Below are 24,446 nucleotides of genomic sequence, written 5' to 3'. Positions count from 1 at the left end.
GTTCCCTCCCCCTAGCCCCCATTTCCCCTCCACTCCCCACCTCACATAGCCACACAATTTTGTTCTTTCGGCAATGGTATTTCAGCAGGAATTTCTTGGACATTTACTCTATCCATCTGCTTTTGGGCCCAGGCCAGCCCATTTTTAAGTGCAGCCTCATTTAAAGTACAGCCATCCTTATGGTATGAAGCTCCTGCATTTGCCAAGATGATTTCACTTCCAGGAATTCTGTTATGTATCAAGTTTCACATCGCTTCTAATTCCAACCAACTATTCTTCTAAGAATGTAAACATAATTCCTCTTTGTTGGCTTATCTTCTTTCTTTCTTTCTCTTTTTTTAGACCTCCTCCCTTTCTTTCCCATTCCCAGTTAAAAGAATTGATATCAACAGTCTCCCCGTAACGGCGCTAAAAGGAACAATATATCCCCAAACTCAGCAAATGAATTTTGTCTTGGGCTTACTGCATATAAGCTCTACCTTACAGCACCTAAATCAGTCTGTAGAAGTTCCTCCAAAGACAGAAAGGGCTCAATTGTTCATATCCTCTCCAACCTAAGTACATTGAAGAGATTCAATAGCTGGGGTACCTGGGGAGGGGGGCAATGGGAGAAGTGACAAACTTTTTTTATAAACCAAAATACCCATAGCTCTCTAACATAACACATTACTCTCCAGCTTCCTTCCTTCCAATGAAAACAGAACCTGCAACCTAATAATTCAGTCTACATATTTTTAGGTTCAAACATAAAACCTTGACATATGCTGAAGTAAAGATCGCTGCTCCTTGTTACTTAGGCACTGGTTCTGTTTAGCATTCAGATGATGTCATTTCAGGATTTTGTAACAACAACAACCATAGTGTACTTGCGAAGTAATGGATTTAAAAAGAAAAAAAAACAACAAACACTGGTGCCAAAATCATCCTCTTCATTAAAAATACAGTGTTCTCCTCCTTTGGTAGGATTTGAAAGTGCTGTTGTGCAGCGCTACAGAGACAGCAAATTTGGAGCACGACTGCTGAATAATTACAGGGGTTCAGGTTAAGCATGCGTTTTGTTTGCATGAGTGCTCCTTGTTGAGCAAGAATGAGGCTTCCAGTTAGAACTCCAGCTGGAATTTGAGAAGAGGGGAGAACGCCAAGTCTCTGGAGGGCTGCCTGGCTAACTGTTTCAGAATCAAAAAAAGTGATAAATAACAGCAAATCACTGAAAATTTAAGAGCTTGTAACTGATTAAAAAGAGAAATAGGTGCATTATCGTTTTGTTCATCTATTGGTTCTCTTTAATTGTCTGAAATAACACAATAACCCTCCCACCATCCTCTGGGGCTCAATCCATTTGTGTTCCAGACTCCTGATGGTATCCACTTCCTCTGAACACTCATCTGATTTTCCCTGTATGGTTTTTAACATGCCTTTTGCCTATAAGCACTTGCTTTGATCCATCATGAAAAAGCCAGCAATATCCAGTTAGATAATAAAAGCACGTTAAAAGCTTTAATTCTCAGCGTCAGTGCTGCTACCCAGAGAACGACAAACATTTTTTCTGTACTTCGGCATTCAAGTTGATCTTGTTCTGAGGCAGAGAAACAGCGTAAGTGACTTCTAGAGAGGTTATCATGTTCTAAATTCATACTGTGTATAAACCAGCTTATTGTTAAAAAGGTCTACATTTCAAAAGGCTCTAAACCTATATTTTACTTAAAGTACATATAAAAATTTCCATGCCTCAAGACAGATGAGCTATGATGGAGTAGTCCAGATTTGAGGTCATGTGAAGCAAAGGATCTCCAGAGATCCTAGCACTCTACAACTCTCAGATCTTGCATGAATCCCAGAGCTGGAACTGGGATCCAGACTTCCAATATTTATACAACCCACTTAAAGGCTAAGTTCCACGAGCAGCAAGTTGTTGCTTATTTTTCAGAGAAAAAAAAAAAAAAGTACTGTAAACTGTGCTTGGGATGAAAGATGAATATACTGTGTGTCTCCTAATGAAGCCCGAGCGAGCCAGAGGCAGTCACTTGGTTATGCAGGGCAGGAGGGGGGCTGTGCGGCGAGGCAGCCTGTGCGCGGGCAGCTGGCTGGCTGCAGCAGCAGCTGCCTGGCAGTGACTGTCTGTGGGCGCTGAGTGCATCCTCTGAATCTCAGCTCCTCTCCAGATGCATTTCTGCAAGTGGATGCTGTGCCCAGAAACTCTCTTCTGCAAGCTTTGACCCAACAACACTTTGTTTTTTGGCTTGAGTAGTCAGCGTTTTGAAGCGATGTGAAATCCACATGAATACTTTGATGACTTTTTCGAAAACTATTTCATTAAAGGGAAGACTGGGGATTGCTGTAAGCAATATATACATACCATCATAAGAAAAGCACATTTTACACAATGCATATCAACAGTGAGAACAAATACAACCAACACAGTCTCAAATCCACATCAGTGTTACTGAAAAGAGTCGTTTCCTAAAATTCAGCTTCTGTGCCAGAACAGCCTTTTTCTAAGTTAGGTTCTGAGTAGCAGTATGACATGAGATTTGCCATTCAAAACAGTTGTGTATTTATAATCACTAACGTTGCACCGAAAAAGTTTCGCTTCCTACAGTAATCCAGCCAGTCTACAAAAGACTCGCACGCATTGACTCCAGCTGTCAGCAGAATTGCAGGCACAGGGACATCAGCATAATAACCACGCCAAGCTGCAGATGAAATCCTTGGCTTCCTCCATGACCAAGGCTGAGCAAAGTAGCGCACAAACAACGGGAATCATTTTAGATATGACGGTCTTCATTGCAGGACATTTTTGTAGATTTTTCCACTGCAGAAATGGTGGCCTTGTTCCACCCTATCCTGTCCCTTCCCCCAGCTTTATATATTATGGACATGAGGTAAAAACAAGTGGGATAACCTGGGGACACTTTGTTAGCTGTCTCAACACAGCTCCAAAATGAAGTACTCCTCTTGACATTTTTGGAAAGGAACAAAGGACTTTATTTTCAACTATGTGTCAGAGCTCTCTTTGAAAGTTTTAGTCAGACATTTGTGTACATGGTACTCTAATAAAAAAATAAAATAAAATTGGCTGATTACAAGTGCTCATTTGCCTTATCAGAAGTATTTGTTCTGGTTACTACTTACTTTTGCATGCTGAAATAGATAACAAGCAACTCTGAAGTATTTCACTTCACAAACCACAGCTGGCATTGATCTTTGATTTTCTAGATGCAGACTTTTCAAGAAAACACCTGAAATATTAAACAGCACTAATTCCTGAAATGTTCTTGTGCTTATTGCCTTCTTAACTGATGTGATACTCCCTGAGGAGACAAACAAAAATGACTCAAGCTCTAGCAGCGCAAGCAAAAGTTAAAACTGATTTTCCTTGCATTTTTGTTACAAATCTGGTTCCCCGACGCGTTTCCTTTAGCCTCAAGAACATAAATTCCATTTATGCATTTCCTTCCTTTTTATTCTGTCATAAGGAAGCATTCACCTGCATGAGTTGCACCTACTTGACATGTAACCTGAAGCAAGGCTCCTCTTATTCAGGTCTGCCACAGTTTCTTTCAGAGAAGCAAGAACCTCAAATAAAAAACGTTATGTGAAATTACCACGTGCTTCTCAGCAGCTTTCTGCATGTAGCTCCTGTAAAAACGCTAGCCTGCTTTTTTTTTTTTTCTCCTCTTTCTCCCCCTAAACCACCAGCCACCGGCTTTTCAGTTCAATACAAATTGTCTCAGGGAGGCCAGCACAAAGCGCTCTCCCCACAGCGTCATGCTTCATTTTGTTCTTTTTCACGTTGAAGTGTCAGATAAAGGAGAATCGTGCTGACTGGCGGCTCCTCACAGCTTGCTTTGCATGGAGAGAAGAAGACAGAGGGGAAGCACAAGGGCACGAGAGCCCAGTATGCCTGCACACTGCCACACCAGGCCTTACAGAAGAGTGGGATGAAGAACAACTCGTAATCATCCTTCTACATTTTGGGGAAAGGGGGACGATCTCTAGTGCTACATATTCTGACGGTGTGCTGAGATAACGAGCTTGCATTTCCAACCCACCTCATTTCCTAGCATTCCTCTCCCTGGCTGTAAGCCTCCTGCACAGCCACCGGCCACCTTCCCCTCCGGCTCAGGGTACAGGGGTACCGCTGGTGCTCAGCAGCTCAGCACAGGTGTTCGGCCATATCTGCTGCTCCGCCGAGCACACGCCAGCCTCTGCTCTCAAGCTGCCTGGGGACTCGGCTGCAAGCGGCTCGGAGGAGAAGTGCCTCACACAGCTGCGGAAAGGCCAGCGGTCGCACACCAGCAACATTTTGGATGTGCCGTCCTCTCACTCCAGGAAGTGAATTTTCTTACAGAAACCTGCACCATGCATCCAGTGTGACCATAGGCGACACAGAGCTCTGTTGCTTCATTGTTGCTGCTGAAGCTGCCTGTGGTCTCAGCAGCGTGTCCGGAAAAGGTGGCGGCACACAAGTTTGCATCTGCAGAGCAGCAGCCCTGTGTCAGTTTCCCTTTCCTCCCAAGCTCTGTATTTCTCTCATACTCACAATGACGACTGCTGTGGCCTCACACTTTCATCGCGGCTGAATGCTGGGTACTTGCTAGAAGTAACAGGAGTTTTTAAACAGCTAAAAAAAGGATTGCCAGAAGTGGAAAAAATGTGAGGTCACCAAATAAAGACAGCTCCCTTCATATTCCCCAGAGTGACACCACTGAAATTTCCCTCGCAATTAGTGAGTTTGCACAGGTGTTACTCCAAGTGTAACCTGAAGACAGCCTATCTGGCAGAAACACAGCTGAAGTGATAGCTCGCTGCTGATGACAGACAAAAAGACCACAGCTCAGCTGCCACAACGCACAACAGCTTCTGCAGGGTTGGCAGCCAAAAATCGGCTTGAAAATTTGACACAGAAATCTGTGAAAGAGAATGTGGAATCCCCAAATATCTTCTGGTTTTAAATAATATAGATGCACCTTAGAAGTTAAAAAGCTTTTGGATTACTTTTCATTATCTTGGCAACTACAATAACCGAAATAAGCACACCAGCAAGCCCGAGCTGCTTTGGAGCATCTGTTAGACTTGCATTCACTGTCAGTCATTCTCAACACACTCACCAGATACGACCTAAGATATTTATCTCTCTTTTTTGAAAAAGCTTTTTCAAAAAAATGGAAATAAAAATACCTTCAGACAAAGTTTACCACAAGCTCTGTCTTGCAGAATGTTTTGAGTAAACAAGCTGAAACCCTGATAGGTGTGTGGGTTTAGGCTTCCACTAGACGGTGAAGAGGTACAGGCATTGCTGTAAGCAGCCAGGCACAGCTCTGCCAGGGATGCAGAAACAATCTCCACACTGAGCAAAATCTCCTTCCATTGAGGGGTCCTCCAAAATCCATGTCCTGTTGGCAGATGTAACAGGTGTGACACACAGAGGTATGGAGCAGCAGAGAGAAGTGAGCATAAGTCATACACTGTGATTTTCCCTCAAAAAAAGTCACTTCTAAACTTCCACTATCTCGTTACAGGATTAACTCCGGGATACCACAGAACCAGGCCCAGAAACAAATATCCTATTAAAACAGCTTATATTTAAGTTGCAAAGGGAAGAATGAAGTTACTCTGCAGCTGCCAACAGCCCTCCACACAACCATGGCGCAGCGATGCTGAAAGAAGGCGGTTTGTCGGAGATGGGAACGTGATGATAAGAGGAAACTAAATAACAGAACGGCGTGAAATAGCACCCGCATGAGAGATGACGAGATCTCTGCTGAGCAGGCTGTGACTTACACAGCCTGAGCACCTCACCACAGCTTTTCCTGCAACCACAAGTGCAGGGGGTACTGGAGTTCAACTGAACATACAGGGCACTGCCCTCCTCCAAAGATGCTGTAAAAAAGAAAATAAAAACAACAAACCACTACCGTGCCCAACATCTAGAAATAATTGTGCTTTTTTTGGCCTTAACTCACGTGATTTTTCATGCTGTAATGCTGAAAGTCTTTTCCCCATCTGCCATGCAACTAGCAGATGCAACAGACTTCATCAGGACAACACAAAAAAGGTCAACAGGACCTCAAGAAGTGAGAACAGGGAAGACAGCAGCTTTGTGATCCGAAAGACCTGCTCCAAAGTTAATGTGGCTTATGCAGGCTGTAAGCATCTGAAGCAAACTGGGAGAAATATTTTAAAACTCTGCACTACGAATTAAACAGGAGACATCTATGCAATTTACTATCCATACGTAATTTTTCTCCTCAGTTTTCCCAAATTGTATTTTTCTGAAATTCATTTAAACCGATTCACATTAATATCACACAGATTACACAGAGGCTTGCTGAGCTGAGCTGGATTGCCAGCACAGCTGCAGCGTAAGGCACTGCAGGACAGCCCTCCCCTGAAACACCTCCTGTCTCCAAGTGCAACCGGGTTGGCAAAGCCTGTGCACACCCTCACCTACCCGCCTGTACTATCAGCCACTTTTCCTGTTCTCACACCTCTTCCCCAACCGATCTCACAGTCAGAATTTACTTCTAGCTGTGAGTGCTGAATGACTCAGTTTAAGAACAAACAAACAAAAAAATGTTCACACAAGTCATGGAGGAAAAGTGCTACTGCATGTCCCAGGACCAAATGGCAATGGGGTGAGATTTTTCAAGCCCATGGTGCCCTGTATCCTGCACCCTGGCTTGGAAGACTAGGCAGACTGGAGCACAAATAGGTGAGATTGTTTTAAGCTTAATTTATATTACTTTCCTTTAAGCAAGAACAGGTTGTTTGGCAACACTTAGGGCATTCTCGTTTTCTGCTCCCTCAGATTTCATTTGTGTTAGCTTAAGCTCTATCTTAAGTCTTCTTCTTGGCCAGCCACGTACCCATCCCCAGCATTAGCCAAAGAAATCACAGAGGAAATGCATTTTTGGGGATGTCACATGAGAACCTGTTTTTTTTTGTTGTTGTTTGCTTGCTCGTTTTTGGCTTCTCAGCTACAAGTAGCTATTCACCACAACTTTCTGAGGTTTCAATTCCTGTAAGTTGCTCTACTGAGAGCCAAGATGTCATGCAACGTGGTGTAACCAAGGAGAAATTTAGTGCCACTTACGTGGGGCTCAGTAAAAAATCCCAGTCTTTTCCATGGTGTCGTTCTCCCAGCTACAGAGAGCCAATTACCATCAAGTAAAGAAACAAAACTGAGTAAAATTCTCGCTACTTCACTATACTCGGGATACTATTCTCAAAGCATCAGATTTGATTTTAAATAGGACAGTTAGGGAGAAAAGGTCAGAAATTTTTCCCTGTAGGTTATTCCCACCCTGAATCATGAAGTAGAGAGGACAGAGTTGAAAAGATTAACACCTCAATATACTAGCTTGCCAGCAGTAGCACCGAATCACCTGTTAAAAAGTGCAAAGCTATGACCAAACGTTTCACTGCTGGCAATCTACAGTGAAAATCCACTAAAAACAAACAGGAGGTCTATACTACGATTGCAGCAGAGGCTCTGTCAAGCGAGCAAAATGGTCAAAAACCAAAAAACTGTCCTTGTAATCTAAAATGCAGTAGAAAAACATAACTATTTGCCATATACTCCTTTACCACTTGGTCTTTCCATCCTGGACAGGTACTGGTGTGCAGTTCGGTTGCTTGAGAACTAGGAGGTTTGTATTGATGACAGTGAGGTTGTACACAGGACTGACTTTGGTGTCTCCAAAGAAAAAAGAAGAGATTAATTGAACTGTTTCTTCATTACGAGCAGATCAAAAGGTCATGTCATAGTCCTATCACTAAAAGAGCTCTTCATGCAGGTTTAGAATAACCTCCTCGAAACTAAAATGCAGAAAACTGCACATCATAAACACCTAAAAGAGAGCTTAAAAACAACATAGCTACTGCAGATGGGAGAGAACACCCAGTAAGGCATCTTAAAAGCACTTGAAAGTGAGAAGATTTGCAGCAATACTTTTTTCAACATCTTCCTACCCTATCTAACCAGATGTAAAAAGACAGCAGTCACACCGTCTTCAGAATAGAAATTAAGTCTAGTTAATAACTATATGAAGTTAATAAAGCTTCATTAACTTAAGTTAGAGAAATTAAACTGTCCTTCACAGTTAATTTGCATAAGCAATATAAATATTAAAGATTAGCGATGTTAATTAAGACCAATGTAATAACTGACTGGAAGACATCTTCTGACAGTAGTGATCCCACCTTCACTGTTGTTCTGTGACCTCGCTTCAGAGAGCGGTCACAGTGTTCCTGTAACTTCCAGTGAAAGCAGGTCTGACTGCACAAATAAAAACAAAATTTCTGCCGATTCACAAAGTATCAAGCTGAGCTTGTTGTCACAGAATGCATCTTTGAGGCAGATGGCACAGTCAGGGTGTTGGGCAAAGGCTAAGAGCACATCACATAAAGGAAGAAGATGCCTTTAGACCAAGGCTTACACTATTTTCAGCCTTTCTTAACTGTGAACATCCTGAAAATTTTCAGCTGCTGGCCAGTTCTTCAGTTATTAAGAACAGCATGGTGCATTTTGACACAGAGATAAATTCGAGGAAAAAAAGAAATACAACAGGCAGCAGGAAGCGAGTACCCTGTTGAGGCTGAAGAGCTGGTAAAGTGGAAAGGACAAAAAGCAGATGTAAACAGACACAACAAACACCCAAAGCCAGGCCATATGGCAGTGGTGTGTTGTTTTTGAAGGCATATAGAAACAACCGAGCCTCGATGCAAGGGAGAAGAAAGAGACAGGAGAAGACTGGGTAGATAAGTGAGCTGAATGAAGCTACAGATAACTCTCTGTGCAACCAAGGGACATGGGAACTCTGCTTTGTTCTGCCAGTTCTCCCGAGGCAAAGGCATGGCCACGGGCACTTCGCCGACCTGCCCTCGCCCCAGCGTAAGGCCGCCTGGTGCTTCTGACAGGCGCCCACCCAAGGGACGGGCTCCATTCTCACCTCAAGAAGCATCACGTTGCAAACCTTGCATTTTTCCAGAGAGTGGTTCAGCTCTGACTGTAGCCAGGGAACTGTTTCAACGAGATGCCACTTCTCTAGATCAGTGCAGCTTGTCATCCTTGAGAATGTATTAAAACACGCTGTCGAAAGAATACTGTTAAAAACAACATTGCTTGGTGGGATTAAAAATGGCGTGTTTTAATGAGACAGCTTAAAACGCTTTTAAAACTTCTTAACTCCAGAAAACGAACACAAGAATTGGGTGAAGGAAAAGGACTTCATTATTAGATCTTTTTACGCAGCTGACTAAACACAGGACCTCTCAAAACATGCTGATTACAGTCTGTGTGAAGTGTAAAAATGGAAGAAAACACGTGCACAGAAAACCAAATACCGTACATCCTGTACATCCACACAAACAGGCACGCAAAGTCTCATTCCTCTCCCACTCCACCCTTGTTTTTAAGATAAAAGCAACCAAGTTCCCTCACATATAAATCCTCATTTACCTCCACCTGGCGTTATTGGCTGGGTAAGCCTGTTTGGGATACCACATAAGACAGGACTTTATAGAAATATAAAGACTTCAGTGTATTTAGGCACATTTTATTTCAAATGAACAACATACTTTAAATTTTTGGTTCTTTATTAATGTTGGCTTAAGCTAGCAAATGGAAGGTGCAGATGCAAGTTTCAAGAACAGATTTTGGATTCTACTAGGAGAGCATCCACGCCAAAAAAAAAAAAAAAACAACAAAGAAAAGAAACAATTACTCCAGTAACAAAGCTGAGCAACACCTTTGGTCACACTTCTCCTCTCAGGTAGTTGCTTCACACTCTCACCAGTGCTCCTGCAAGATACGCACTGTATGGCCAAATGCCTTGGCTACAAATAACTCTGATTTGTGATACTGCAGCCCCTTTGTTTTTGGCCATGCCTCTCAAAGATGTTGAGCCCCCACAGCTTCCACTGACATTATGTAGTAGAGAAAGTGTAGTTTTCCCACCTTTCCCCCAAAGGTGGGAAAAGGAGGACTGATGGGTGTGTGGTGGAAGACCTTGGGCCGTAAAACTGCCCTGTATCAATAACAGATCAACTGAACTGCACAGAAGGAATTATGTTTATTTCATGAGTTGCCCTTTATATCACACAGCATGCAGTGCAAGTGGCATGAAAGGGTAAGCAGTGACATTATTTTCTTAATATATATATTTAAATTACAAAAAAAAAAAAAAGAATTTAAAGAGGGACAGCTAATGCTAGAAATAACACAAAAAATACCAAGTAACAGCAACTTATTTTGCGTTCCTATTTTCAGCTGAAAGTGACAGCTTTCCTTCTCCCCTCAGACATGGGGGCATGATGACAGCACCAAGATACTACCCAGTGCTACCACAGAAGAGCCTAAACGTCAGCAGAAGGTGCACAAAGACACAGAAGTCTCCTGCAGCTGCACAACCGGTCCTCCAGGAAAAGATAAAAATGAATACCTCACAATGAATTCAGCTAATGAATCTGAGCACAGCTAGGAAACACAGATGATTATTCCTTGTACGGTACTTTTCAGGCCACTAGCAGTCCTCAAAAATTTCGCACCTGACACAAAATGTTGCTTATTAACGTGGATTTTAACGTCGCTCAGCTGCTCTCCAGACCAGAAAAACACCCGTTTCCAATTTCACACAACGCTCACACCTAAGTCTAAGGAAGATCACGCAGGAACTCACACCCAGGTATTTTTCATTTGGGTGGGAAAGGAAAGCAGAGATTCACGATACAATCGGGTGCCAATTCAAGGGTTTCTGTCTCTTTTTGAAGTGCCTTGCAGCATGAAGGATAAGGGTTTTCAAGCAGAAAAGGTGGCACCGTCAATGGCGTTTCAGACAATGAGGGAAAAAGAAAAGCGAGATCTTGCAGCTGCTAAATCCTCCGCAGACAGCTCCAGCACACAGCCCTCCCATCAATGTGGTCTTATTCTTTCAAAAGAGCACATGACTTTAAAGAAATTATGACCACGGGGTTGGTGGACAATATATGGGATTTCTCCATGATCATACTCTACTAAGCAATTAGGTCAAGCCATGCTCTTTAAAATTAGTTTAATGCAGCTGAAAGTCAAGGAAAGAAAGCGCGTTAGGGAGGAAATTAGGTAGAAAAGGAGCAGAAAGATTTATTTTAACTCTCAAGCACTCACAAAGCCCTTGCTAGAAAGAGGAGTTGCACTGTTGCTAGAACTTTTTAGTGCATAAAAGGAACATTCTTGGCACTGAAAAACTGGCATCTGTGTACAAATAGAGAAAGTGTTTTCCAAGGTCCGAGCTACACAAAGAAACAAAAAGAAACTCCTTTACATCAATCTGTTCACAAGGGCTGCCTTGATCATTCTAAATTATACTTTTGTCAATGGATTAAAGTGGCTTAGTAGGCAGGTAAATAAGTACATTTTTGTTGTTGTTATTCAACAGAACAAAGAGATATTGCATGGTGTTGTGGAGTTCTGTGATGTTGGTATTTAAAACAGATTCCCTTCCATGAGCAGAAATTCTGATGTCAGATTTTTTTTTTTTCTATTCACATTTGGGTTTTGGAATGCAAATGTGAATGAATAAAGTACTCTTGGTCTGTGCTGGCAGCAGATGTTTGGAAGGGAAGGTGCACTGAAAGAGCTAGAAGCATTACTGAAGGTCTGATGCTTCTGTCCCGTTGGAAACTCATAAATTACTGCAGATACAGAACAAAGGGGTACTGAAAAGGTTACTGATTGCTAAGAAGCTCACCGAACTACTGAAATCTGAAAGTAGCCATTTGAAGACTGAACTCTTTCCTGCTTTTTACAGTTAGGTGTGTGCGAGGCATACACCACACAGGCACAGACAAAACCTTCTGTACTTCCTGTGTGCACATAAACAATTCAACTACGTTGTCTTTTTCATGTTACCTATCCAGCCTTCACTCATACAATCTGGGTTACACCAGACATGCGTGCTTGCCACTGTGCCTGCAGACGAGACAAGTAATGCAAGTTATTGATATCACTGAAACTTCATATAAGAGGCTGAGAAAATGCCCTGATGCAGTTTTTCTGCTCTCTGATTCAATTGTTGCACAGGCAGGAAGAGCAGTTGCAACATTATCATGGAAAAAAAAATAAATCAAGTTGATGGATATGCCTTTGTAAGCACAAGCACATTTATCACACTGTCTTTATCATTCTTTTAAAGCTTGAAGGTGGTAAAAACAAAACCAAGAGGTGCCATATGTGAAGTCCCTTAACTTAAGCACTTCACTTAGTGAGTATCACACTCCAGAATGGGAAGAGCTAGGTATGGCATCTCGTGGTTTTGTTTTTGAGTAGACTTATAGCTTAGATGCTCAAGCAAGGACTCGAGAAAATGCTTCAGCTATAAGTCTACTCATAGATACCGTGGTTTAAAGCACTAAGTCCATGCCTAGATGCACCAGTATCTACTGTATAAGCTGGGGGAATATGTATGGCTGCACAACTTCCAAGCCAGCTGGATGCCAGCCATTTCATAATAACGATGCTTGTGCTGGAGCTAGCTGGAATCCATTTGGTCTGAATATATGTACATCTGCTAAAGCCTTTTCAGAAACGATCTTATCATATGAAAAAACAGAGTACTCACACTTGTAAACAGTTCAAGTAATAGCTACATCTCTGATGGAAATGAAAAAGCCAGAAAAAAGGTGGGAAGAAGCAAAGAAATGCAGAGATTTAAAAATAATCATAATAAAAATGCTATGCTTACTGTCATTTACAGTAATAAAAAGGAGCTTGCAAGTACGAGTGCTTACAGGATCAATGCCTAAGTACACAGCCATATAAATAAAGAACACAATATGATGTGCCAGTACTTAATGCCAGAGTTTAATGCTTCTACTGTTCTTTAGGACTGGTCTTTTCATGAAATTTTAAACCAGCTCAGAAATTAACAGTAAGTCCCATTAGCCTTGCTAAATGCGAAAGGATGCATCTGAAATACACCTGCCTACGAATTAAACACAGGAGCTCAGTCATAAGTTGCTCAAGAATTCTTAAACCATGGTCCTGTGGTGCACATTAAAGCATACAAGCAGAAGCACGATTTTGGTGATGCTAAGCAAAGAATATTGTTGATGCAATTTTTTAAACAGAAAAGTTTATGTTTTCTGGTTTGCTTCTTCTATAGCAAAGGCTTCTGAGGCTTGTCTGAAGTGTGGGCTTGTCCGACCGCTCAGGTAAGAAAGGTCTAACAATAATGCCTATCAGACCTCAGTTATACCACCCACTCCTTCATGGCAACGAGCAGCCTCCCTTTATTTCACTGTTTCTGAACCTCCCTGTTTTATGGCATATTACTTATGACCTTAATGAACAGTAATACGGTGTCCCTAGAAAGCGTATCTATGCAGATTTTGACTCCGGAGGGTATCTACACTGAATGGCCACAAACACAAAAGCACAAACACAAGGCGACACTTGCAGCATAGCAGCACCTGTTAGGTAATGGTCTTAACTTAAGAAAACGTTTTTTCATTATCTTTGTAAAAAAGATTTACTACAATGACATGGTGTTGTTGATCACTCAACGAACACTGGCTAGAAATAAAGTAACCACTGCAAGTAAAAGTGAAGACGGACTGCAAACCTCCAAACTGCATACCAATCTATTTTCCCCCAAAGTGACACAGTTTACAGATATGGTATGGATTTCACATTTTAATACTTACTATTGAACATGAAGAATTGCTTTAAGACCCAACATTTTACTTACCTTTCATTACCAGAGAACAACAAAAAGCACAGAACCACAAGCTTATATACCCCACAGAAGATGTCACAACTGCTTTTGCTTGAAAAAAAAAAGACCTAAAAACAAAAACAAACTGTCCTTGAAGGGATGCAAAACACAGACTCCTGATGGCTGTTGAACAGAAGGCCTTTATTGCCCTTTTTTCTCTACTACATATACTTTCCCTGTAACCCCATGAGCTGTCCACTTGCTCGAATTGGTCATACAACTTGTTAGAGACCCTCAGACACTAACCTCGAGCCAGCCAGCAATTGGCCACTGCCCAAAGCTCATCTTTAACACCACAGCCAAGTTAATTTAACTCGACCTTTCTCAAGTTTTTGTTTCTAACGCTTATTTCTTCATTATTTCTAATTCAGGGATGTGTGAAACAGCACAAAGCCACCTGCGAATTCCTTTCCCACATGTCCTCCCACTGCAGTTATTAATTTTATGTTCGCTAGATATACAAGAAACTCACCAAGCAGCACAATCGATGAACACATCGTTCATTGATGTGTTTCAAGAGGATCCACAGTGGTGAACATATTGCTTATCCTTGACTGAAGCGAGCTTTTAGGAAGACACCAAACCCTGGCACTGCTGAAACTGCAAACAAAGCATGGTCTGTGCTGCATACCCAAGCCTCATACCAAGTGCCTTAGTAACTGTCCGTATACATTACAGTTTTACGAGCTGCTATTTACAGCCCAGTAATTGTCTGCTTCCCCAGCTCTTTAGTCTTTATTTACATCTGCTCACTCTCACAGACGAGCTGCAGCACTTAGGAATTTAGAGCATTCGGAAAAAAATATATACTGCAAATTGCCCCCTCTGACCCTGGCGCTAAGGCAGGCTTGTCTGGCGGCCCTACAGCTGCCACAAGGGGAAACCACGCTCGGGCGTGCAGCCGGGGCCCTCGTTAGCAGGGCTAATCAGCAGCCAGGCCTTGCACAGCGCTTCCACAGGGCCGCCCGATGCACCAGGATGGGGACAGGGATGCTCATCCTCCGTGGCCTGCCGCCAGCACTGACTGACCACGAGCCACCTGTAACATAAAGGCTTCTTTCTGCGGGGACAAAAGGGGCCAGAAATGGACCGGCTCTGTAAGATGCGGTCTGGAAGGGTTTGTTCCCCAGTTCGTGTTGTAACCAGCAACAAAAGCGGGAAAAGCGATCCTTCTTCCAGGCAGGAGTGCTTAGTAAATAGCATCAGAAGGCCCTTTCAAACAGAAAGCGATGAGAAAAACGGAGACATAAGGGACTAAGCTGTTCCCTGACGTGCCTTCCTTTCCCAGGGAATCAACAGCAATTCTGCGCAGATGGCCCAGCTCACGCAGTTAGGGAAATACTGCCAGGAACATAACATACCAAAAACATCCTAGCTCCCATACCAAAGTGCTTAAAGCCTATGCCTGCAGAATAGAGAACAACCAAGGTGGGAGACAAGGTGCAGATGTGATCCGAGAAATGCCCATTTATTGTCTTTGTTACATGAAATAGGAGCCGAATGTCCTGATAAAGGAATCAGTCAGCACGGTGAAAGAAAGGTGTCAAAAGAAAGGTAAAATTTACTTCCAACCACGACTCCCACGTACTTGGTTTTGTTAGGGAGTAATAAGCTGCCAGCTTTGTTGATGGCCCTACTGGAAGTGCTGGCTTCTTGGCCAAGAACTTGCTAGGCCCAAATGAAATACCCACCACGCTACTCCCCTCTGTGGATAAAGGGAAAAAACTCCACACCTCCAAGTCTCCATTAAACTAGGCAAAATAATTAAGCTGTAAACCATGCCAGAACAAAATACAATGTGATCAAGTAACGTACGCGTTAGCTGCACCGAGTGACACCTACATAGCCAAGCAAAGCAAGTGCTGTGTGAGGGCGTGTGCCCCACCGAGCGCAGCATCTCACAATCTCAAGTTTTAAGTGCTGGCTTTCTTCTTCTCATTTAGAAACACCGGACTGCAAGGGACCACCTCAGCAATCAAGTCCAATCCTCTTAAGCTGCAGACAGCCCTGCAAAAGTCAGCGAGGCTACAAATTTCAGCAGACAAAGAATACAAGAAAAGCACTATCACACTTCCCTGTAATCACAGGTCTGTTAATGTCACCACGGACTCCAGAAAATGAACACCCTTTATTCTCTCCCCTCTAAAAGCAGCACCTTCAAAATACCACAGTTTCATCAGACTGTGACCTGCAGTAAAAAGGCTCTGCTGACCCCCAGCCCCACAAGCATGTTCATGAGCAAAGCACCCTCACTGAGCACCTCCAGGGATGCACACTACCCCGCACCCCAAACCTTAGCAAGGGGCTACTTATATTTAAGATAAAACTGAGGAAAGGGACAATTCACGCACCAGACAGAACGAAGGGCTTCCTTGGGTAACTGGCAAAGACTTATTAACAACATTAATTGCTCTCTAATAAAGATACTGTGGAAATCAAGTATTTATACTATACCACTCCAGTTAAAGGCAGACCGAGCATTCGGTTGAAGCAAGAAATGTGCAGACTTCACGACTCTACCCACAGCAGAGTTTTTTTCCCCCTTTCCAATAGCTCATTCCCTCAAATAGTTCAGCAATGAATTCAGTAAAACTATACCTGTCAATCAGGTTGTAAGCACAGTTATAATTTACACTGACTGCAAACTCTTCCAAGCTGTGGATATACCCGCCCACGTCTGCGATCACCCAGTAAGAGCTAGTTTTCTTTCACTTAAGTACAGGCAACGTGCTCCAAGCATCCCACCAAACAAACAGCCTCGCATCTGCGGGCAGACGATTCTGGCAGAGAACTGCTCTCCTCGAAAGCAGCATACCACTGCCCTGCAAGGCCCGTGCTCGTGGTAGAAATTGTGTGCACGTGGTCTGGGCAACTGCGCAGCAATGCTTCCTCCTCAGCAGTCGTGCATCCTCAAGCAGCAGTTGTTATCTGCCACATCTGGTTATGTAATCAGGAAGGAATAAGGAAAAAGGGATGAAAACATCAAAAAACAGCATAATGCTGCAGACCATTGCGTGGATTGCAAAACACACCATAAAGCAGCGTGGCACTTTACAGCAATCCTAAAGTGTGTGAACCGTTCTGGGTGAAAAGCGCCTGTGACAAGTCATTCTCCCTGACATCAATGTCTGCTACGACAAAAGTAAGCAAAATGCCAACACACTTTAAATACAGTAGGTCAACATCCTCAGTGTCAACTATAATATGCCTATAGACTTTGAAACAGAGATTTTAAACTCACTTAAGATACGCACAATGACCAAATTTTTATCAGCCACCTCCTTCCCCAGCACAGTGCCATGCTACACCTTCCGTTAATTTAACAAAGTTCAATCTTCAAACAATTCAGGTTCCTTCTTCTTTTAGCTTTGTTTCAAAGAAAAAACCCGAAGATCACTCTCCTGGGGGCCAGCAGCCCTTGAATTTCCAGCCTGCTTCATTTACCTGTGAATATTTTAAATGGAAATATAACTGAAAACTTTCAGAAGTTTCGTCACTTCTCATTCTTCCAGCATACTGAAAGAATAAATAAAAATCACACCCTTCCAAGCCTCGTGGTGCAAGGCTAAACATACCAAAGTCTTCAGTCTGCTCTCAAAAAAGTCTTCTTCCCACAGCTTCAGCATCCTAGCATTTCTTCTTCACTTTAAAATAGAACAATCTCTTTGAAGCACAGTGATCAGAACAGCAGAGCACCGTGTGAAGGAGGACGCAGCCACATACTGCACAATTAAATGGATCGATACGGGCTCCTACATCCATCTGATAGGAGATTTTTTTCCTAACTGCGCTAAAAATGACAGGAATGTCACCCAGCAGCTGATTGACACATTCCGGCTCCACTCTTGCTGTAGCAGCCCCATGTGCTGCAATTGCAGAGCAAAATTTATTATTAGACTCCTTGGCACAGGCTTTTGTGCCCTGTTCCACCAAGTTTCACGCTATTTATGTTACTCCAATATGTATTTTATTATGAAGATACACAATGAAATATTCGGGGCTTCAGGATCTTTAGACCTGTGCTTTCTTTGTCCACCCTTCTTTCAGCTTCCATCTAGCTCTGCCATAAGCCAGTGGTGGTTAAGTAAAATCTACTACGCTGCTATGAACGCTTTTCAGGTTTTTTGGACATCTATTTTCCTGCAGCAGGGTCAAAACGCAGCTCGAGACAGCAGTCTCAGTTGAGAAAGGACTCCTGTGCAAGCCACTCTCACCCAGGAAATAGAAACTAGTAAACCACTGACTTTAACTGACATTTTTTCCTCCTTAATATAAAGCTGTGCCAACAAGTCGCGTGGGTTCACTGCAGAACTAATGAAGCCAGTCAAAAACAGAAGGACACCTGGTCATTAGGACCAGCTGTGGTTCTAACAGGAAATATGTAATTTCCTCTTAAAACTGATATGCCTTTGAATGTGTTACCCATTTTAACAACTGTTTGGCACGGTTACTCCACGACTCCAGTAGTCCCCATCGCTCTCCTTATTTACAGCTCTGCTTCCTGGTCACCAGCTTATGTTCTTCTGCCTTTGTACCACAGCTCTTTATCTCTGTCCTTCCTATGTATTTAACTCGAGGAAGGATTTATAGAGGCAATCGCATGGCCTTGTGGGCTGAGATTTCACAGGGCTTTCACCTGATCTGAGCATGAACTGCTGCCATAAATTAGATAAGGTGTTTTTTTTCCCCATCTTTTACAGCATCACCGCATCAAAGGAACATGCAGAAACACGCGACAGAGAAAGTGATACTGCTCCTTTCAGCCACCGCCAGCACAGCCCGAGCCTGGCGCACTGCTCTGGTGAAAACGCAGCCTCAGCCTCTCTTCCTCAGCCAAACGCGCCCAGCTCTGCACAGCACACACAGTTCTAGCGGAGGAAGCGACACGCCTGAACATCTGTAAAGGCAGATAATAGGGAAGGAAGAAAAAAATCCATCAAAAGGGACAAACCAGCAAAGCCCTGAAAGAAATGATGAAAGTTTAAGCACACGCCTAGCACAGCAGTGCTGGGGCCAACTGTACCTCACCAAGCCTAGCTAGAGGAGAAATCAAAGACCAAGGTTCTTCACCTACTTCCTGATGGGTTTAAATTTACAAGGGTTTATGCATTTAAAATGAAGGCATAATAATCAGCAAGCCATCTTCTTACTACACACAGTTTTAAAAGGCCTACAAACCAGACATTTTTCTCCTCCACACAGAGAAATAGACTAAGAAGAACCAAGCAGTTATACCAAAAAAGTAACTGCACCTTGTGCTTTTCACGCAGGAACGCTTCTGCACATGTTAAAAGACAATAGCTGTCACCGGTGGTACTGTGTGGCGGCAGTCTAATGCAGGCTATGCCAGCAGCTTTCAGTTTATTATACATTCCAAAAATAAAAATAAAAAAAGAAAAAAGATTCCCCCCAGAACCCAAACAAGTAGCAGGGTTGGGACTGGCTTTGCTTGGTGTCTTCAAGGCAAGCACAGAATTATCAGGTGCTCCTCTGAGAGCTGACCAGGCTGGTACAGCATCGCTGTGATTCACAGACAGTGCTGAAAAGGGCTCTTTGCTGTAACCCAAACACCACTTTTGGGTCTCCAGAGGAGCAGCTCAGCCAGCCAACCACCCCAGGTTTCCCACACTCGAGTAGTGGCTCTGTGGCCAACGCGCTCAGGGTTCCTGCCCAGGTCCTTGCCCCTGAAAGCCTCCTACCACCCACTCGGTTCACAGCAATTAGTCACCACGTACTGCTGCAAATTGCATGCGTGTAGTTACAGAAGCTGTGAATTCCACGCTTGCATTATTTATTGCAGAGCCTATGTGAGGGACTCAGGAAACAGCGCTACTGTGGTTTTCACCATACACGTCTTCAGCATTTGGCCATTTTGCCTCTGTACAAAAATGAAGGTTAATAAATGCCTTTTTAATGAGCACGCTGAGTTGTGGTTACAGTAAGACTATGCAACAAAAGAGAAATTGGGAATTTCCATGTGGCGCAGTTAAATTTTTGACCCAAGGTATAGCACTTTCAGCCACACCAGGCCACCCTCTCCATTGCTGCTTCCCCCTCCCCCCCCAGCCCTTTGTAGGACTTTGTAATCTGATAAATAAATGGAAAAAATGTTACACCACAACATTATTGAAAAGACAGTTGCCAAGGGTTTTTAATTTCGACATTCTGAAGGGAAATATCACCTCAAAGGAACTGCACATGCTGTACATCTTGTAATGGAACTTGACAATACGCACACCATTTTTGCACATCAGCTTCTTAGTACGACTACTTTGGGCTCTCAAGCCTGAAAAGCACCACGAAGGTCAAATTCTAGCTGTCATCCAAGCATTTCTTTGTCCCATGTTTTTCCTTTCCTCCCAACACAGTGCGACGCAGCTACACTTATGGTGTATGATAGATGAGGGACTGCCTTTGCAGTTCTAAGGAGCAGCATTTCTGAAAACTGATGGATGAATAACCAAAAATACATACATACATATATATATATATTCAGCCTACGTATTCACTGCTTACTACAGAAATCAGATCTCACACAACCCAGAAAAAAAGATTTCTCTCCTAACCAGAGATTCAAAGGTAAAGGAACATTTTTCAGACTGTAAGTATGCATTTGCACAACTGCCTGTTTTCTCGTCAGCACCTTCAGCATCTTACCCTGTGCATTTTCCGTTGCAACTGATAAAGAGATTAGACAGACACCTTAGATAAGAGTAAAAAGCCATAAGCTAACCCTGGTAACTTTTCAGCTCAGTGAGCTACCAAACAGAAACAGATTGACTTCCAGAACTGCTAACACCCATCATAGTTTTTAATTCAACAACAGTGGAAAGTGTATCCCTAGTGAGTACAACAGGTCCAAACAAACTCAAGAGTTCAAAACTGCTAGATAGCTCTTCCTGTTTTTTGCATTATTTAATAGGAGGGATCTCCTATTAATAAACAGCAAGCCACAGTGCAATGCAAATACCATTCTTCAATTGCAAAATATTACTTCAGCTATCTGCAGCTCTTTTAGAAAATACTTGAAAGTTTAAAGGAAAAAAAAAAAAGGGGGGGGGGGACTGGTGGTGGTGTTTAAGACCATGAACTAAATCACTCACCTGGGTACCTCTTCCTATAATTTAGCAATACATCTTTTCTCATGGTACTGTAACAACTCCCAGGTAAGGCCAATCACAGAAGGGTTAAAAAAAATCATTTTCATTAGTTTGATCTGGTTTCAAGGTTTTTTGTGCTCACCATGGTGAGGTTTTTAAATGCTGATGAACTTTAATTCCTGTCTTTTGGGCAAACTGAAGTAAAGGCACTGCAGCAGGGTATTTAAAATGCACAGTCACACAGCTCGCAACTGCAGAAAGAATTAAAATGAATGAAACAGCTTTTGTAAATTTGTTGCTGTTTCGTGATAATCTCTACCCCAGCAGGAACAGAATCTCCATCACCCTTTGAAATGCCATGGTTAGATGGTTAGTTAACACATCTGTAATTAAAGTGCACACCTGAACAATGCAGTGATACGTTTCACTAAATTTGTCAGACGCAAAACAAAAAGTACATAATGCAACATGCACAACAATTAAGAGCACAGTCTCCATATATGTTTCATCCTAAAGATGACATTTGATCCCTAAGTGATGAGACTTTTGGTACAAAAAGCTTAAGATGACACAAGAGGTAAACCTACCCCAACAGCAGAAGTGTGTTGGAACAAATCACGTACAGGTAAGACCAAAAAGAGTGATCCTACAAGCATTCGTAATACCTTTTTTCTTATCTTCCACAGGAATACATCAAAACAAACCAAAGAATGGAAAAAATCTCAAAACACTTTGGCAAAAGATTTTTACAGTTTGTTACTTCTTCTGCAACAGTGCTGTGAAATATCATAAAACGAGAAAGTGCACTTTTTTTCAGCTCATTGTCCATTCTCCTGGTTTCAAACATCTCCAGGTTTTGTGTAAGCAATTTTTAAACCTTCTTTACTAGTTTCACTGAGAAATTTACTTTACACAATCCATTTATTTTCTTCAAGTGACTGTTGCTAGAATAGGAAAGCTACTTTTTATTCTAATTACTGCCAGAGGTATCATAAGGTAATACAGATATATAAATATTTTACAAAGGAAAACAGTGAAGATTAAAATTTCAAAGTAATTGCATCTTCCCTGAGCTTTCTCAAAAGGCAGGTTGTCCTAGGAACTTCAGGATCCATTCATGCAAATACACTTTGGTGAAAAAAAAAAACTCTTATCTGTTCATTTATTCACCTTGTTTGTTCCATGACTGATGCTAAGTACAAGGAAACAAAGGAATTCATCCACTATAAGGGTAGAAAATAGGTTGATTTAGCAAAATGGAACCTCTCATCACAGCTTAGCTGAAGCCTTAAATCAAGATTCAGGTTCTCAAATAAACCCAAGAAATTTTAAAGTCAAAGGTGTTTTTAATATTCACTTGCTTCCTGAGTTCTAAGCCTCAGGCTCGACATTTGCAAGTACATTTATATGCAAATGTAAAGGTGAGAAACCTAAGGGGGAATGGAGGAATGGAAAGCAATGGGATTTACAAGAGTATTTCAAGTAGCCAGAGAAACCTAAGTTCAAAAATAAGTTAAAAGCACCACTGAACTAAGCCACTCAACGACTACACTGAGATTTGCTTACACTTTTGATTTCATGGCAACAACTTGCAGTGAAATAATCTGTCCTTCTCAAAATGATTATGAAGTGTATTCTTTGGCCCTTTTATTTTAAAGCAAAACCCCGCCACCTTGTTGTGTTTTTATTGTCCATAGGTATTTTCTCACAGCAGCCAACAGAAATGGATCAAGTTCTTAGTTATGTTTACATTTTTCAAGGAAAAAAAACAACACAAGACTAGCATGTAACTAATTAATTTAAGTTCTTTAAATGTATATATAGGTTTAGACTGCATGCCAAGGTTATATAGTTAAAATGAATAAGACAAACAACCTCAGTGTTTTTTTTTGTTTGTTTGTTTGTTTGTTTCGAACCATGTACCATCATTCTGTGCTTGCGCTTCCCTGTGTGTCAGAAATGAAATTCCTCATCTTCAGAGCTATGTTCTGGAGCCAGCGTGCTATTTCCCCGGCGTGGCTGTGTGGAAGAACCTTTAAACGCTGCCTGTGCGATTGTCCTTAGGGAAATGGTTCGGCTTCACACACGGGTCCAGGGGACCCAGCACGGTGCTGGCACTTGCTCTTTAAAATAAATAGAGGAGAGGTTACATAAACCTTGGCACTTTCCTGACTAGCAGGCTGACATTGTCTTCCCTGTGAGGAGCCTTAAGGAAATAAATGGCAATTTGCAATTCTGCCTTTATTTTATGGTAAATCACGTATCAGTGCCTGTAACCACATAGTGGCAGCTGTATTACTACAGAAAGCTCAAACCAGATTCTGGAACACTTAACACGATATTGCCAAAAAAAAAAAAAAAAAAAAAAGGGTGGGGAACGATGAATTTTGAGAGCCTAAATAGCACATTCAGCCCACACACCTGCAATTTGGCGTTCGGTACGGGAAGGTCCATACCCGCTGAATGAACGCAAGGTGCCCAGCACAGCCTCTCGCTCCGGATGCACACACAGCAGAAAGCAGCACCGCACAATTTACCCATTATTATTATTATTATTATTATTATTATTATTATTATTATTATTATTATTTTGGGGGGTGGCCCCGCCGCGAGCCCCCGGCGAACTTGCCCCCGGCCCGCACCCACCTGCCCAGGTCCTCGCCGGTCTCGTAGTGCTCCTCCAGGTTCTCCTGCCTGAACACCGTCATGGTGCCCGGCCACACGGCCACGCAGCCGCCCGCCCGCACGCCGCCAGCCTCAGCCTCTGCTCCGCGTCCTCATCCCCGGAGCCCCGGAGCGCCCTGCGGACGACCGCGGAGGTGAACGGCTGAACGCCCGCCCGCCCCCGGCCGCGCCGCCCCCGCCCCTTCCCCCGCACGCAGCCGCGGGACCCCCCCCCTCTCCTCCACTCCCCTCCCCTCCCCGGCGGCAGCGCCCCCTCACCTCGCTCCCCCGGCCCCGCTGCCGCTGCCGGTGCCGGTGCCGGTCCCGGTGCCGCCCCTCGCAGGCACCGCACAAGGGCGCCGCCGCCCGGCCAATGGCGAGGCGCCGCCGCCCCGCCCCACGCCGCTCCCCCGCGCGGCCCGGCCCGGCCCGGCGCGGAGCGCAGCGCGGCGCGGCGGAGCCGACCCGAGGGGGCGCCGCCATTTTACGAGGCCGCAGCCCCTCGGGTGTGCGGCTGGGCGGTGGGGCTGCCTCAGTCCTGGGCCGAGCGGGAGCCTGGGTGTGCTCCTTCGTGTACACACACACACACACACGTATATGTAATATACACGCTCGCATGTACACACGCACATGTACATATAGTATACACACTCACATGTACACGCACACACGTATATGTAATATACCCTTGCATGTACACACATGTACACGTATATATAATATGCACACGTACACACACATATACACACTTGCATGTACACACATGTACACATATACATAATATACACACTCGCATGTACACACACACATGTAATATACACACTTGCATGTGCACACGTACACGTATATGTAATATACACACTCGCATGTACACATGCACACACATATATAATATACACACTCGTATGTACACACACACGTATAT

The 24,446-nt window shown here is 43.2% G+C and overlaps 1 protein-coding gene across 1 annotated transcript in view; it reads right to left on the bottom strand.

The window, feature by feature from the left end:
• Positions 1-23,625, bottom strand: part of DAPK1 (death associated protein kinase 1) — an 89,185-nt gene extending 65,560 nt beyond the window's left edge. The window contains exon 1 of the mRNA XM_084304719.1: positions 23,504-23,625. Coding sequence (XP_084160845.1) covers positions 23,504-23,565 — 62 coding nt within the window. The 5' untranslated portion in view covers positions 23,566-23,625. The remainder of the gene's footprint in view (positions 1-23,503) is intronic.
• Between the last annotated feature and the right edge of the window lie 821 nt (positions 23,626-24,446).

The sequence above is a fragment of the Netta rufina genome (genome assembly GCF_964035555.1).
Source record: "Netta rufina genome assembly, chromosome: Z".
In the NCBI taxonomy this organism is placed as follows: domain Eukaryota; kingdom Metazoa; phylum Chordata; class Aves; order Anseriformes; family Anatidae; genus Netta; species Netta rufina.
The sequence above is the reverse complement of the archived record's forward strand: the minus strand, read 5'-3'. Positions and strand labels throughout refer to the sequence as shown.